The 16,285-nt window shown below is 51.9% G+C and overlaps 1 protein-coding gene across 1 annotated transcript in view; it reads right to left on the reverse strand.

Moving 5' to 3' along the window:
• Positions 1-3,577: 3,577 nt before the first annotated feature.
• The window catches only part of ADCY5 (adenylate cyclase 5), a 154,832-nt gene continuing 142,124 nt past the window's right edge, over positions 3,578-16,285 (reverse strand). Inside the window, exons 18-21 of the mRNA XM_055395631.2 lie at positions 12,525-12,788; positions 11,277-11,481; positions 8,184-8,308; positions 3,578-6,510 (exon numbers count right to left, since the gene is read on the reverse strand). Coding sequence (XP_055251606.1) covers positions 6,382-6,510; positions 8,184-8,308; positions 11,277-11,481; positions 12,525-12,788 — 723 coding nt within the window. The 3' untranslated portion in view covers positions 3,578-6,381. The remainder of the gene's footprint in view (positions 6,511-8,183; positions 8,309-11,276; positions 11,482-12,524; positions 12,789-16,285) is intronic.

The following is a 16,285-nucleotide window of genomic DNA, read 5'->3' on the forward strand; positions in this document are numbered from 1 at the left end:
AAGAGTCTTCTCCAACACCACAGTTCAAAAGCATCAATTCTTCGGCGATCAGCCTTCTTCACAGTCCGACTCTCACATCCATACATGACCACGGGAAAAACCATAGCCCTGACTACACGGACCTTTGTTGGCAAAGTAATGTCTCTGCTTTTTAATATACTATCAAGGTTGGTCATAACTTTCCTTCCAAGGAGCAAGCGTCTTTTAATTTCATGGCTGCAATCAGCATCTGAAGTGATTTTGGAGCCCCAAAAAATAAAGTCTGACACTGTTTCCACTGTTTCCCCATCTATTTCCCATGAAGTGATGGGACCAGATGCCATGATCTTTGTTTTCTGAATGTTGAGCTTCAAGCCAACCTTTTCACTCTCCTCTTTCACTTTCATCAAGAGGCTCTTGAGTTCCTCTTCACTTTCTGCCATAAGGGTAGTGTCATCTGCATATCTGAGGTTATTGATATGTCTCCCAGCAATCTTGATTCCAGCTTGTGCTTCTTCCAGCCCAGCGTTCCTCATGATGTACTCTGCATATAAGTTAAATAAGCAAGGTGACAATATACAGCCTTGATGTACTCCTTTTCCTATTTGGAACCAGTCTGTTGTTCCATGTACAGTTCTGACTGTTGCTTCCTGACCTGCATACAGGTTTCTCAAGAGGCAGGTCAGGTGGTCTGGGATTCCCATCTCTTGAAGAATGTTCCACAGTTTATTGTGATCCACACAATCAAAGGCTTTCGCATAGTCAATGAAGCAGAAATAGATGTTTTTCTGGAACTCTCTTGCTTTCTCCATGATCCTGATCTGCTGAAGTGTGGGTGGTGTTTAATAAACTTTCAACATCTGCCCAGATTGGGTTGTGGGTTGCAGAAATTGAAAAGACACTTTTCATTTTCTGTGGGTCATCTGTATAAATTGGCATATTGTTCTTTTTTTTTAATTTGGCTGTGCTATGTGGCATGCAGTATCGTAGTTCCCCAACTAGGGATGGAACTGGCGCCCCCTGCAGTGGAAGGGCAGTCTTAACCACTGGACTACCAGGAAATTCTGGCATATTGTCCTTCTGATTAATTAAACCTGAAGTTGAAGGAGTGACTGTGCAGTCTCAGCATTTACACCCTCAGTGTGGATATGCCTTAATGGTAGGATTGCCCTACCTGAGTTTGGGTGGCTTTCTGGTGGATATGATTGGACTTCCCTGGTGGCACAAATGGTAAAGAATCTGCCTGCAATGCAGGAGACCTGTATCCAATCCCTGGAAAAGGAAATGGCAGTCCACTCCAGTATTCTTGCCTGGAGAATTCTGTGAACAGAGGAGCCTGGCAGGCTACAGTCCATGGGGTCGCAAAGAGTTGAACACGGCTGAGCAACTAACTTTCACTTTCTGGTGGATATGAGAGGGGAGACCATTCCTATGTCTTGATTCTCAGAGACAGGGGCAACCGTGGCCCAGAGGCTGTGGCTCAGGCACTGGCAGGGAAGGAGTAGCAGCCCCATCACATGGGAGTGGAGGAGGAGCAAGCAGAGTGTTCTACTGAATTAACAGCAAGTCCTCTTTTTCATTAGGATCAGGCAGAACAGCTTTCTTCGCCTTCCCTTCCTACTGAACTGTAGTCTTATTTTCTTTGCACAGATTTACTCAGATACAATGACATAAAAAACTACATTAGATTTTCATCACACTTTTCTTCCTACTTAATAAATCTAGCTGCAAAATTGTATTATGATCCATTTTCAGGCCATTTTGTTCTTGAGCCTAAAGCCAAGTTGTGCTATCAAAAACTACCATCTTCTCCTCCATGGATTCATAACTGAAAGCTCCCTAGTTTTGGAGAATGCAGCCTAGAAGGCTTGAAGAGGGAATTGAATTAACATTTTTTAATTTGAAAGTGCTTTACTTCCAGGTGGTCACAGCAACAAAGTCTTTCTACCACTGCTTGCTGTGGTCACCAAGAAGCTTAGTCCCCAATAGCCAGTTCTTAATAAGTGACAACCTGACATAGATGTGGACAAACAGGACCAAGACAAAACCAGAAGTCCCCGAGCCTTCAACCCATTGTCTGCCACAATTCCACCAGGTGGGCCTTCATCCCATGATCTATATGGTCAGTCTTACACAGGTATACTTCTTTAACAAAGTTTCTCACCCAAAGACAGCTTCCAAACCCCAAAGTCACTTTTTCACTACAAATCGAAACTAAATGCTAGAGGTCAGTGGCCCCTCCCTGAGGAAATCGGGGTGGGTAGCCCTAGGAACAAATGGCCCAGGAAGCTGCTTGAACTTGCTCACAGGCTTTCAATATGGGCAAGGGGCTGACAAACAACGGGCAGAGCTCCCTCTGGACTTCTCTTCTGGCAGGCTTATCAAACCTGTTACAGATCAGGTTCATCTTCCCTGAAGAACAGTAAGCCAGAATGCTGAGACGCCAAGGTTTGCAGCAAGGCAGCCAAGCAAGGAGACAGGAGAAGGCATCTCAAAGCCACCTCCCCAGTGCAAGAGACACGGGGTACTGTTATAGGATAGCCTATAAAGAAACAGGGCAACTGGAGGATGAGGGAATGTGGGGAAAGGTGACTGGAAAAAGGTGCAAGAATCCTCATTCTGCAGAAGTGTAACTAAGCTACAGGCCTCTGCCTGTTCAAAAGGTCACTTATGCCTGCCTAGTTGAGGCGTCTGTGGTTAAGAGGCTGAACTGACTGGCCCATCTCGAACAGGACGTAGATAACTCTTAAGTTTCTGGTAAACAACTCTGGCCAATATCTCATTGTTTAGGCTACATGCAGATTGGAGGACACCGAAGTCTTTTATAGCAAGTTAAAATGATTAGTGAAGGCAGGTTACAGGTGAAATGGATTTGGCTGATGATTTCCCATGGTTGTACTCCTAAAAGATCCTGAAAGATCTCTCAGTTAAAATTTAGCTCTGTGTTGCACAGCACGGGCTCTAGAATGCTTAGGCTTCAGTATTTGCGTCTCCCAGGTTTTACAGCACAGGCTTAATGGTTGTGGTGCACAGGTGTAGTTGCTCCAAGATATGAGGGCTCTTCCACGCTCTGCAACAAGAGCAGCCACCGAAGTGAGAAGATGGCGCTCTGCATCTACAGAGTAGCCCCCTGCCTGCCGCAACTAGAGAAAAGCCTGTGCAGCAACAGAGACCCAGCACAGCCAAAGATAATCAATGAATTAATTATAAATAAACTTTAGCTCTATGCAATTACATTCTTTTCCACACATATTTGAATTCCTAAGGATATCTATTCTCTTTGGAACAGGAGGCCTACCTAGAACCAGGAATACCACATCTGTGTCCCTCTGTGGCCATTATTGCAATGAACCTCAGTGAAGTGTCTTTCAATAGTTCCTTCATTCTCACTTGTGTTCAATTTTATTTGACCAGCTCCTCTGGTTTTATTTCCTGAAGCAAAATATAACCCTGCATTTAATGGATGCAGCAGCTGGGAATTGCTGAAAAGGGTCCCCTGCCCTCCTACCACCTTTCCCTTTCTCTCGGGAAAGGAGGAGTCCTGGACACATGTGAAGTTACTTGTCTGTGTGGGCTTACTAGACAGGCCCCTTTTAATTTTGGTTGTTAATTACCAGCTGTGTGGACTTACACAGATGACTCAACCTCTCTGTTCCTTCCTCAGTGAAATGTGGTGGTCAGGAGGATTAAATGAAGCCATGTTTGTAGGGTGCTTTTCCCAGGCTCTGGCACAGATTGCCTGATAAATATTCCTAGTTATCCAAATCAGGTCAGTTCACCTCCTGCCTACATCTCCCCCACTGCCACCTGCTTGGGTCCTTTCGATGATCTGTGTTCCCTCTTGTATTTTCAACTTTATTCCCTTAGCATTGAAACACATTTGGCTCACCTGTTTTAAAACATCCTCCCCTTGGTCCTGGCTCTTTCTGGTTCCATCCTTCATTGCTTGTTCCCTTGGTCCCTCTCCTTCTCTCTCCATCCCGCGGCCTCCTGCACCCTGGCACGTCCAAGGTCACCAGCGTTCTCCCACCTGCTGCCACAATGACTGCAGCCTTTGGCCAACATTCTCACCACAGCAGTGCACTGTCTCCACTCAGGGGCGCTCTCTACCCTTTGAGATGTCCTCTGCAGGACCTGTCCTGCACTGAGAGCACTGTTCTTCCCACTGGAAACAGGCCCACCGCCCAAGACGCGAATTAGACCAGGACACGTTACCAGTGAAAGTGTTTAATAGTTAAATTATTTAAATAGACTTTTTCCATTTCCATGGGAAATCATAATTGTATTCATTTTTGCAAGAGCAGGGATAAAAAGAGTGCACACCCCTTGGAGGGAATGAAGAGCTAGCACTGCACGTGGTCACCAGTCACTGCCAGGATGGGAGGGAGGGGCCCCACAAGGCCAGGGAGTCCATGACCAACAGGGGGAAACACTGGAGAAACCAGCACACACATCACTCAGGTTGGGAGCAAAATGAAAACCCAGCACCACTGGCCGGCCGTATGGAGAAGTCAGGGACTCGAATACAACACCATGGAGAATGCCAGCCCCTTGCGACAGATGCAGGGGTGATGCAGAATTCAGAGGATGGAGCAGCAAAAGCACAGATAGACTAAGGCTGCCAGTGTTAGGCCCATAAGCTTTGCTTCTCAGAATTGTGTTTGATTGGGGTGGGAGGTGGTGTGTAGAAAGGGGAGGGCGGGGCTAGTGTCCACTGAGAGGTGGTGCAGGGGGGTGTCAAAGTAACGTTCTGCAGCTGCTATATAGCTGCCTCCTCACCTCCTTCAGATCACCTGGGAGGCGAGAATAATGCTGCCCTGAGACAGAATGAAGAGATCTGGGCACAGGACCCAAGGATTCTGTTTGAATAAGGTCTCTATGACAGTATATCATTTTCCAAATGCCTCCCTCATAGGACATAAAAAATAGAAATTTTTCTTGGTGTATTTGACTGCTCCCACCCATCCCCCCCAAAAATGAAATCAGACAAAATGAAATTTCTGCTGGCTTTGGCCCATAGATTGGCCTCCTCTTTTTCCTCTGTCTGGTTTGTAGATGGAGAGCAAAGCCCCCATCCTTTCCTTGCCTGAGGGATCATCTCCAGAGAGAGATGCCTTCCCCACACCACCACGCCAGTTGAGCTCTCAGGGTTGCTGGGGCTGCCTCTCTGCCCGAAGCAAAAGCTGACATCTCTGGGAGCGGAAGGGTGGCAGGAGGCCCTGCCGTCTGCCATGGGTTGAGGCTGCTTCCCTTGACTCCAGTTTGGCCTGAGATGGGAAAGAGACTTTTGTTTTCTTTTTATTCTGTTTGCATTTTACTTAATGGAGGTGATGAGTTTGTGTGTGTGTGAGAGAGAGGGAGACAGGGAGAAAGATAGGGTAACGTGTGCGTGCATCTTCCTATACACGGAACCCCAAAAGGACACGCTCACTGCTCTGGTTGGACCTGGGAAAATCTGAGGTGAGGGAAACAGGTGTCCTGAATGAGAACAGTTCCACAGCATAAACACACACGCGCACACACACACGCTCCAGTACATACATCAACATACATACGGTACAAATGCGCACAAAGGCCCTGCTGTGCACAGCTGTTTTCTAATATAGAGAATTTACAAAATATAGAATTTGGTATATTTGTTAGATCTCCAAGGTTTTCAATAATACAAAATAAAAAATACAAAAAGACAATTTGGGATCCCTGCCCTCCCTCCCCGGTGGCATCCTGGTTTGCTTGTGGGTCTCTTACACGCATACAACTAGCATAGTCTAAAGAAGGGCACAGAAACGTGTTTTGTATTATTTAATAAATATTTTCTTTTTTCTCAGAACCACCACTCCTTGCTCTGAGTCCTCTGGCCGCCCCCTCGCAGTTAGTTCTGCCCCCTCCTGGGGCACCGGCTGTGGGTTGTGGGAGGGGCCCGCGATGAAGGCCACGGGCCATCCAAAAGCCAGCACTCCTGCCGAGGCCTGCAGAGCCGCCGCCTCGGCCTGCAGTGCAAAGGCTCACACAGAAAAGCAGCTCCGGGCCGGGCCAGAGTGGCGCCGCCTCCCGCCCGCCGGAGGCCGAGCTCCGCGTTCCTGCGCCCAGGCGGCCCGCCCTGCCGCGCCGATCCCTCCGGCCGCTCCTCTCCGCGCGCGCGGCAGCTCCCGTCAGTCAGAAAACTCGGGGTTCCGGCCGCGTGTGGCGGCGCCTTCAACAGAGGGAGGCATCTTTGGTCAGCTTGGTGCTCGCAGGACGCTGGCACCCCGGGCCTTGGACGGAGCCCGCCAGCCCTCCCGCCCGCAAAGGCAGAGGCTGCTTCTGGAGTCAAAGTGGGAAATCTCAGGGCGGCCTCGCGCGCTGCAGCGAGGCTTCCGCCGCGTCTCTGGAGGCCAGGCTGCCTGGCGTCCGCGGTGGCTGCTAACTGGGCGGGGGCCCTCCGTTGAGGAAGTAGGTCATCATCTCGCCTTTGCCCTTGACCTTGACCACACCCCGGCACTCCAGCTGGTACGTGTTGGCGGCCAGCACCTGGTACATGTCTGTGGTGACCTAAGAGGCAAAGGAGGAGAGAGGACAGGCCATGACCTGACTGCCCCTGACTCGGGAGGGTGGGTGGCAGCCCCACTGTGGGGCAGCTCCTCCAAGGAAGGGCCTCAGAACCCAGAGGGAGGCAGCACCCACTCCAGGCCAGGTGGGGTGGCCAGCCCCTGAACGCGCCCGTGGCCACGCACTGCCTACCGTCGTCCTCCACAATGAGAGAACCGCAGAAGCTGAGGGGAGCTCTCAGGAGCTCACAGCCCTCCCACTCCCCACAATCCGTGCCCAAGTGTTTTACCAAAGCCTCAACCCAGAACTTTCAGAAAGTTCTAGAAACTGGTTTTCCACCACAGACAGTTTGAGAACCACTGCTGATCTCATTTCGTCTTCCTATGAGGTTAGAACTATGATCTCAGGCTCGGAAAACCTATGCCACTTGCTTGAAGTCATGCAGCTGGTAAATGCTAGAGCCCAGATTCACTTCAGATTGTGCTGCCCGCCTCTGCTTTGGCCTTTGGAACAAAGAGGAGGACTCACAGGCAGTGTCAGTAACGACAGGACACTCCTGCAGGGCGAAGGGCCAAGCAGAGGTGACGGGAGGAGCAGTGAGACCAAAGCTTCACCACAGGGTGATCCAAGAGCCATTTTGAGTATGGCCAGCACCCCTGCCAGGGCCCCCATCCACACCTGCTGTCCAGCCAGGGAGGAAGGGGCAGCACATTCTGTGAAAGGTAAGCCCTGTGTAAAGGTAGGTTACTGCTGTCGGTTACTGACAGTCCCTCACATCTGTGTGTGTGTGTGGGGGGGGTGAAGCTCTGTAAACGCTCCTCCTCTCTCTCCGTCTCTCCTCAGGACCCCCACTCCTACCTTTCTGTCCCACACTCTTCCCCCCGCCATCCCCCCACCCCCAGGATGGAGGTGAGAGGAGGCCATCTGGCCAGGCCCCTCAGGAAACACCCACAGGCCAGCCAGGGTCATGCTGGGGTCAGTCCCTTTCTTCAGAGGCCCCACAAGGGAGTGAAGTTAGGGTACGGTTAAGCAGTGTCGGTGTGAGCAAGGACCTTAAAAATGACCCCAGTTTGCACTTGAGAAAACCGAGACCAGGAAGGCTAACCGAGGTTCCATGGTTCAGGGCCTCTCTGTGTCAGATCAAGCAAGGCCTGAGAAAAACAAAGAAAAGCGGCTGAAGAGCACCAGCCTGTACAGGATGAAGAGACGAGAAAGTCTCCAGGTCTCTGGCCAGGCTCCTTGGCTTTTAAGACTGGTGGGGGCACCATCAGGGACCAGTGGCCTTGTCTTGTTTTCAGAACCAAGCCCTGAGCGCTCTGAGCTCCATTTAGCAAATCCTGCTCCCTGCAGCCGCCTGCCTTGTGACTGTTCTGTGTGCCTGGTGTGTAGCCTTAGCACTCCTGGCTTGGCATGGGCAGCTGGCTGTGCCATTCCCCACAATTCCTCCTGTGGCCAGTAGAGGGTTTTGCTCAGGCTAGAAGATCTGTCCAAGGTACTGAGAGCCTGAAACACAATTGTGTTCTCCAGGCTTCCACTGCATTAGCACCAACCACCCCATCTGCCTCAAATGTGGCTGCAGAAATTCTGACTAGGAACTGTGAGAGCCTGCTGGAAGACCGCTTAGCAGCTCACAGAGGTACCCCAGTGGACATAGAGGTGGATGCTCCTGCACTCACCTGGATGCGGTCGGGCACACCGGTGCTGTCCATGCGGCTGGCCACATTCACCGTATTGCCCCAGATGTCATACTGAGGCTTGCGGGCTCCAATCACGCCCGCCACCACAGGGCCAATATTGAGCCCTGCAGGGGACAGAAGTCAGAATTCTCATCAGGGTTCAGACCAACTCTGCCTGCCCTCAATACCATTCCTCCCCTGATTCTTGGCAGATTCTCCCCCTGACTCTTGGCCTGAAGACACCCAGGGTCCTTGTGGCTTGAGGCTGTACCTAACCGCACAGCTGCCACTGCTCTGATCCTATTGCACACTTGCTAGCTCGAGACCACAGGAACCCATTCACATAGCCACTACTCCTGTGTCCTTGTCACCCAGGCAACACTCAGCTCCTGCAAATCCACCGCTAGACTGCCGTCTTTAAGGCTTCCAGTGACCTTTTGCATTTTCCGGTTGCCTTTCTTTAATCACCCCTCTCCCGGTGGCATTTAAGTCTCCACCTTTAATTCAGACTCGCCGCGCTCCTGTGTTCCAGGGGTGCCAGCACTCTCATTTTCAGAACCTGCCTCCTAAGCCACATCCCTGCCCAGTGTCTGCTCTTTTTAAGTAATTCACCCCCAGCTTTCTGCACCAGGGCGGCGATGCCTCAGTGAGGCGTCAGTGACTGACGCCGGGAAGTAATTTGCCGCATCCATGGGGACTCTCCCTCTCCGTCCTGCTCCTCCACTTCTGCTTCACTCTGTCTGCCTTCCGAGTCCTGCCCAAGACAACACTGAGCAACCCTGCCCCTGAGCCTCTGCGGTGCTGGTCTCTACCTCAAATGCCCTTCCTCGTCTCCCAGCAAAGTCCTTCCCAGACACATCTGCTTCACCCAGCATTCTCTAGAAATTTTCTGCCCCATCTCCAAGGCCCAAGGCACTCCCTCCTATTATATAAACCGTTTCTCATGATGGGCCTCATTAAGCCTAACTGTGGCTTAACTATTTCTTAGTGTGCGGTCACAAATACAGCAGAAGCTCCCACATGCACCCGCCCCCCCGGCATCGACCACTCACTAAATCAGAAATGTCATCAGTCCTCAAAACTCTTCCTTCCACCAGCCTCCTCTTTGGGTCCATCAAGCCACAGGTAGCTTTTTACCCCACGTGCTATTCCCAGGCTGGGCTGTCACCCTCACTGGTGACAGCCATGCGTCCCAGGCAAGACATCCCTGTGTCTGTAGGGCAGGATCTACCACACGAGGCTCCCAGCTGCCTGCCCAGCTCCTTGTCTGCCTGCCACTGAATCCTCAGTCCTGGTCCAGCGCAGGAGCTGGGGCAGCTCACAGAAACATACATGCCAGGAGAGAAGTGCAGATCAGTGGAGGTGGGGAGGTGGAGTGAAAGAAAAACAAGGATGGCAACATCATGGGAAACCAGGGGTGATGCTTACACCGAAGCACAGACTGCTCATCAGTTAAAGCCACCCCCCAGCTGGCTCTGCTCTGGGTTTCCAGCACCTGATGCAAAATGAAAACCTGGTCCAGTCCACAGGCATGTGCCTACCAGCCCTCACGGCCAACTCCTCAGGGAAAGCCAGTTCCCAGCACTCAGGCCAGAACAAAAGATCTCCTGAGGACCTTCATGATCACAATATTGACTTTTAAGAATCCATATTTCAGTTTAATGTGCTAATTTTGAGAACTGAAATACCAATATCTTTGTTGGTGACTGTTCCTTTTTTTTAAAAAAATTGAAATCTGAATCATTTTTGACCTGAGACATTTCTGGGAGGGAGCTGATAATACATTAAAATTTTGACAAAGGACTGCTCTTTCGGAAAGCATTCTTTATCTCCACCATCCACAAGAGGTAGAAAGCAGTGCTCGACAAAGCTGTTTCTTTTGAAAAAGGAACTCTTATTCTGAAAGCCTGGGTATCCTTGACAAGATAAGGACAAAACGAGCCACTGAGACACCTTGAACCTTATCAAGCAACACACAGTTGTGTTTCTCAGATCGTTTAGTGGATGCAGTAGCGGAGCAAATAGGCAAGTGTGCTGATATACATGGGTTTTCCCTGCACTATTCTTGCAGCTCTTCTGTAGAGTTGAAAAGTGTCAGAATAGAAGACTGGGGTAATAAACAACAAAAGGAATACAAAGAAGATGTATAGCACAGGAAATATACCCAGTATTTTATAATAACTTTACTTGGAGTATAATCACTATGCTGTATACCCACAACTGAAGAAGGCAATGGCACCCCACTCAAGTACTCTTGCCTGGAGAATCCCAGGGACGGGGAAGCCAGTGGGCTGCCGTCTATGGGGTCGCACAGAGTCGGACACAACTGAAGCGACTTAGCAGCAGCAGCAGCATACCCATGACTAATATTATATTGTAAATCAACTATACTTCAATTAAGAAATAAAATAATAAATACAAAAATTGAAAAAAATTATATAGGGTTTTGGTTCAAGGATTTTCCAAACAAGTAGAATATAGCTCTGCCTGTTCTGAAACTGGCTCTGCCTCTGCTCAGAACTTTCCCCCTCTCCTGCAGCAGTCCTGCCCCCTAGATACCACAGCATCTACGAAGCTCCTCAAAGCCACCCAACAAGGGCCAAAGCATTTGACAAAGAAGGAATCCAAGGAAGATATGTGGACTCAACTTATCTCCACATCCTCACCATTTCTTTCCCCAGTTGTGTAGATTAGAAGACCCTTCTAATTCTCACCTCATTCTAACCTCACCTAGATCTTGCTCACACACACACTGGAACCACTTAGAACTCAGCAATAACCCCTTTCTGAGTTCCGGCCTCTCCCATGAGGAGCCCTGTACCCTTGGCACACAGCATCCCCCACAAAGCCTCTCTGGTGGGCATAGTGAGTAGAAAAGGCAGGAACCAAGGGAAATGTGTCCCATGCTCACCGCCATGCAGAGGAGGCACCTCTAGGCCCTGGAGAACTCTGCTGTGTGATGGGTACCAGCCCCCGCCCCTCAGGCAGGGACAGACTGTAACATCAGCCTCCTTGGACTGGCTCATGGAAGCAGGATGGGAGAGGCGGTTTGGGGAGCCCCGACAAGCCCTCAGCACTCTGAGCCAGGCTCACCGATCTTCATCTGGAAGTTGTTGAAAGAGTGCTCGTTGATGTACTTCATTTGGTCCATCAACTTCATGGCGAAGTCGGCCAGGGCTTTGATGTGGGTCTTGCCCACCTTGTCGTAGGTGGAGTCATTGAGGCCCGAGGCGGCCATGTAGGTGCTGCCGATGGTCTTGATCTTTTCCAGCTGCCTGAACCGGTCCTCACTAATGATCTGGGAAGAAGGAGGCCAAACCTGGGTCACCCCGAAGTTGGGTACTGAGGTCTGCAGGGGACTATAGGAGCACAGCCCCTGTGTCACCCTGGTTCACACAGAGGGGCCCATCTCTGTCACCTACTCAATATAAAGCTTCAGTGCTCCCCAACAGTCAGGCCTCCTCCAGTACTCATCTGCTGACGGTCTAGGGGCTGTGGGCTGTGAGCCCAGCCACATACAAGAGCCCCTGGGGCCAGGTCACGAGTCACCTCTGGGGCTTTTCCCCCTAATGGATTGGCAGCCACCTTTTCCTTTGCTGGCTAAGGTCCCCAGCCCTCCCAGGGAAACCTCCTCATTGTTGTCCAGCAGGCCACTCTTCTCCTATCTCCAGGATCTGCTGGAAGCCTGTCCACATCCATGTCAGCCAACTCCAGTAACCGCAATGCCCGGGAGTCTCAGGGGCCGCTTCTGGCACTGCCTGGTCCCAGCTCCACCATCTCTCTAGTGCGTATGCTTCATGCCCCGGCCCCTGTGTTCCTGCTGGGCTTGTCCCTCTCACGCTCACCACATGGTGGGCTCCCAGCACCGAGACTGCTCTGCTGGGTACAGTATCCCTCAGGGCCTGGCACACACTAGGTACTCAACAAAGAAAATGTCTTTGCTTCTGCTTCTGCTGTTCAAGGCTTTGCAACTTGGTCCCACCTCCTCCTTTACCCTGGGAATCCCCCTCCCTTGGACTCTCTCAAACGCTGAGTCCCAGCCTGAGGCCCTGTCCAGCCCCAGATGGCACAAGAGGAATGGCAGGTGATAGGGGTGGTTGGCGAGTCAGCCAGGCAGGGCCTCGATGGGGCAGCTAAGGCTGAAACCCCAGCTCTGCCGCTTACAGGCAGTGACCCAAGGCAAGATGCTTAATGTCTGTGAGTCTGGGCCTCCCCACTGACACATGGTGACGGGGAAGAAATACATGCAGGCACCTGTGGCAGTGCCTGGGACAGTCAGGGTTCCTGACGTCTCCACTCACACGGGTGATGGGAAAGGGGGGTGTCGGGGCCCAGCTGCACCTCGTCAAAGTCTGCGATGATCTCGTTGAGCAGCCGCAGGCACTCGACACCCTCGTTGTTGGCCTCCAGTTCCACGTAGAACTCGGAGAAGTTGGCGATGGAGGCGAACATGACGGCCACGCACTCGCACGACTGATAGTAGAGCTCGTCGTTGCGCCGTTCGCGGGCCAGGAAGTGTGCGGCCACGTCCTTGGGCAGAATATTGTGCAGCAGCCGCCGGTTGTAGGCCTGCAGCTCCTCCATCTCCTCCTTCTCCTCTGTGGCCTGGGACAGAGGGCCCGGTCAGAGGGAGGGCAAGCAGCAGGCTGCTTAGAAAAAGGCAGTGCAGCCCACCTATGTGCCCACATGGGCCCAAGATTTCAACAAGTGCCAGGCTTTGCATCCTCACTGCTGTCTCTACTGCCAGGTTTTCACTAAAGAGCATCTATTACTTTGACCATCAGAAAAGAGAACTCTGTAAGTGGCTAACTCTCCCCGCCTGCCTCTTGGAAAGTGACACCTATGAGAACGTTGATCCTGAAGGAGGGACCCTGAGTGAAAACAGGTCCCAGAGGAGAAGCTGGACAGATCCTGCCTGCCCCAGATGAAAAGGAGGCAGGAGGGTGAAAGGCTGGTTCAAACCCACACCCACACGGCCCTCTAGCCACCCAAGTGCTCCTCGACTGTCCATTTTCCTCTTCGTATAAGGAAACACACACAGAAAAGCAATTTGATAAAAATCACTTTAGCAGACTGAATGCAGGGAAAGCTGCTTAGAGCCCTGCCTGGTCTCCCTGGTTCCCCGAGAGCTGACCCACCCCAGGACCAGAGGGTGCAAGTCCCTCGAGGTGCCACCTGGGCAGGACAGGGACATCATTGATGTTCCCAAGCTTGGGTCCTGGGCCTGGGACGAACTCACCATCCAGGATAAAGGGACAGTGCAGAACCCTCAGGTCAAGAGGCCAACAGTGGCCCTCAAGCTGAAGCACAGAGGTAGTCCTGCACTTCGGTGTGCAAGGAGCCAGCTGACCAGAGTGTTCAAGGGGCACAGGGGTCCGGAAGCAGGGTCTGCTTGCTCCCACCCCTCAACGGCAAACAGAATGGTCCCTTGAATGGGGGCAGGCAACAGTGTAGGTAAAACAAGCAGACAGGCAGGCCAAGCATCATTAGCAGGGCTGTTTAATAGATCTAGCTAGGCTTCTCGGGCCTTCCTTAACTAAACATGGAGGCCTTTCTATTCACTGCAGCTAGAACCTCCAGAAAGGCCAGGACTATTTCTCAGGGCCCTGGGTCTCCGGTGGGCAGTGGCTGCCCATGGAGAAGGAGCTGCTACTCCCATCAAGGCTGCAGGTCTGGCTCCAGGGGGGAAGGAGAAAGCTGAGGGACGAAGTGAGAGGACCCACCTCATTCTTGGGATGGGTGGGTCACACCCAAGGAAGCTCCTGGACCCTCAGATGCCAGGGGGGTCCAGCGGGCACATGCTATCTTCCTGCCAGGTGGCTCCTGTGGGGTGGGACACTTTGACCATCCCCTCCCCTAAATTGGGCTTCCCTGGTGGCTCAGTGGTAAAGAATCCTGCAATGCAGGAGACGCAGGTTCTATTCCTGGGTCAGGAAGATCCTCTGAAGAAGGGAATGGCAACCCACTCCAGTATTCTGGCCTGAAAAATCCCATGGACAGAGAAGCCTGGTGGGCTACAGTCTATGGGGTCACAAAAACAGACACGGCCTTGCGACTAAACAACAACAACAACTCCCATAAATAAGGGCCCCCTGCTTCTGCTCTGGAACAGGTGTGCCAGAAGGAGAAGGCTGGTGTGGGAGTCCCTCTCCTTCTCCCTGCTGTCCCCGCAGAGGGGCCCCAGCTGCTTTGAAGATGCACCAGGCTGCCCCCACTCCTGCCCCTACCACCCATGGAGACCACATGCCTGGGGACTCAGGAGCACCTCAGCTCCTCTGATCAGCCCACAGGTGGCAGGAATGCTTTCCCAGCGAGCATCTGCCCAGAGTGTCAGGCAGTGGAGGCTGGGGCGTGGGGACGCTGGGAGCATAGCTGCTGCTGGGAACAGAAGCCAAGCACAGAGGTGCTGGTCAGATGCACCTGCCACCTCTGGGAACTCTCCCCAAGATGTATGGGCAGTTGCCAGCACAGCCAGCTAGGGCTGGGCTCTGCTCAGGCAGGATGGCTCAGGGGTGCTTGCTGGTCCTAATAAGGTCCAGGCTATGGGAGGAGACAAGAATGGGCTCTCCTGAGGACCAAGGCCCAGAGGACGGGGCCATGCAGGTGCTGCAGGGAAGCTAAGGACCCCAGGCTCCCCATCTCCCTGTCAGCACCACACCCACCCACCATGACCATAGCTAAATGGGCTGCCAGGAGGGACTGGGGGTGGGGCAACAGACCATCACTCATCCATCCCAAGGACCCGTGTTCAGGTTATTATTTATCCCTCCCCAAAGCGCTGGAGGACGATGGGAGATGGAAGGATGTGGGGGCATCATGAGATGCTTCAGTAGAGACAGGCTGACACACCTGGCAAGTAGAGACACGCTCACCCCCACACTCTACATGTGCATGTTTTCAAAATGGGGAGTGGTCAGCCACTTCCTTTTCAATTTTCCCTTCCTTGCCAACCTTGTACAGAGGGCTTGTGCCTGAGGAAGGACGTGATCAGAGCAAGGAGTGCCGCGTGTGGTGTGTCCAGCAAGGAAGCAGGGCGGTGAGGCGGGGAGAGGGCATGGTGGGGCAGAGAAGGGGGCTGGGGTGGTGCGGGGGTCGGTTCCACTGAGCAAATGAGTAAATATGTGAAAGAAATAGAAGGGGAAGTGCTCTCTGCCAGCAATATTTGCATGCATGGAAGGAGGAAGGCTAGAAAGAAGCCTGAGGTTTTGCATTGGGAATGGGGTACTGCTACCAACTCATGGTTTTGAGTAGCAACTGACAGTTACTGCAGCAGTATCCATTCATATGTACGTGTATATGCGTGTATTTTCCATAACTTACATACATCTCCTAGCTTTGTCCACAGAAAGGACCTAGAACAGTGAACATACTGGGTGCCCTGATTTGGGTTTCTAAACACCATTCTCCATGACAAACAACTGGGGCACCTTGAAGGGAAAGTACATGATGAACCCCAGACATCATCTTGTGCCAGAAAGTAAAAAAATGCTCAAAGAATGATGGAGACGCGTCAAAGAACATGGAAGCCAACCTGAAGATACACTGACCAAAGCCAGGAAACACGAAACATTAAAATAAATAATGAGAGCAGAGTACAAGCCCCACTGAATTCGATAGGAATCTATGCGTGTAGTTTGATGCAGCTAAATGAACGAAGTAAATAAGAGGAGGATAAGGAAAGCTCTGGGCTTCCCTGGTGCCTCGGACGGTAAAGAGTCCGCCTGTAATACAGGACACCTGGGTTGGATCCTTGGATCAGGAAGTTCCCCTGGAGAAGGGAATGGCAACCCACTCCAGTATTCTTGCCTGGACAATTCCATGGACAGAGGAGCCTGGTGGGCTACCGTCTGTGGGGTTGCAAAGAGTTGGACATGACTGAGCAACTAATACACACAAGGAAAGCTCTGCCTTAAAGGAGAATGTCGATTAACAAACGTGGAAGGGGGTCTTCCCTGGTGTTCCAGTGGCTAAGAATCCACCTTGCACTGGCAGGGGACATGGGTTCAACTCCTGGAACGAAGATCCCACATGCTGTGGAGCAACTAGGTCCACACACCGCAACTGCAACAAAAGATCCTGCGTGCTGCAGCTAGGACCTAATG

The sequence above is a fragment of the Moschus berezovskii genome, chromosome 1 (genome assembly GCF_049115385.1).
Source record: "Moschus berezovskii isolate FMDL1 chromosome 1, NW_MosBer_1.0, whole genome shotgun sequence".
NCBI classification, from domain to species: Eukaryota; Metazoa; Chordata; class Mammalia; order Artiodactyla; family Moschidae; genus Moschus; species Moschus berezovskii.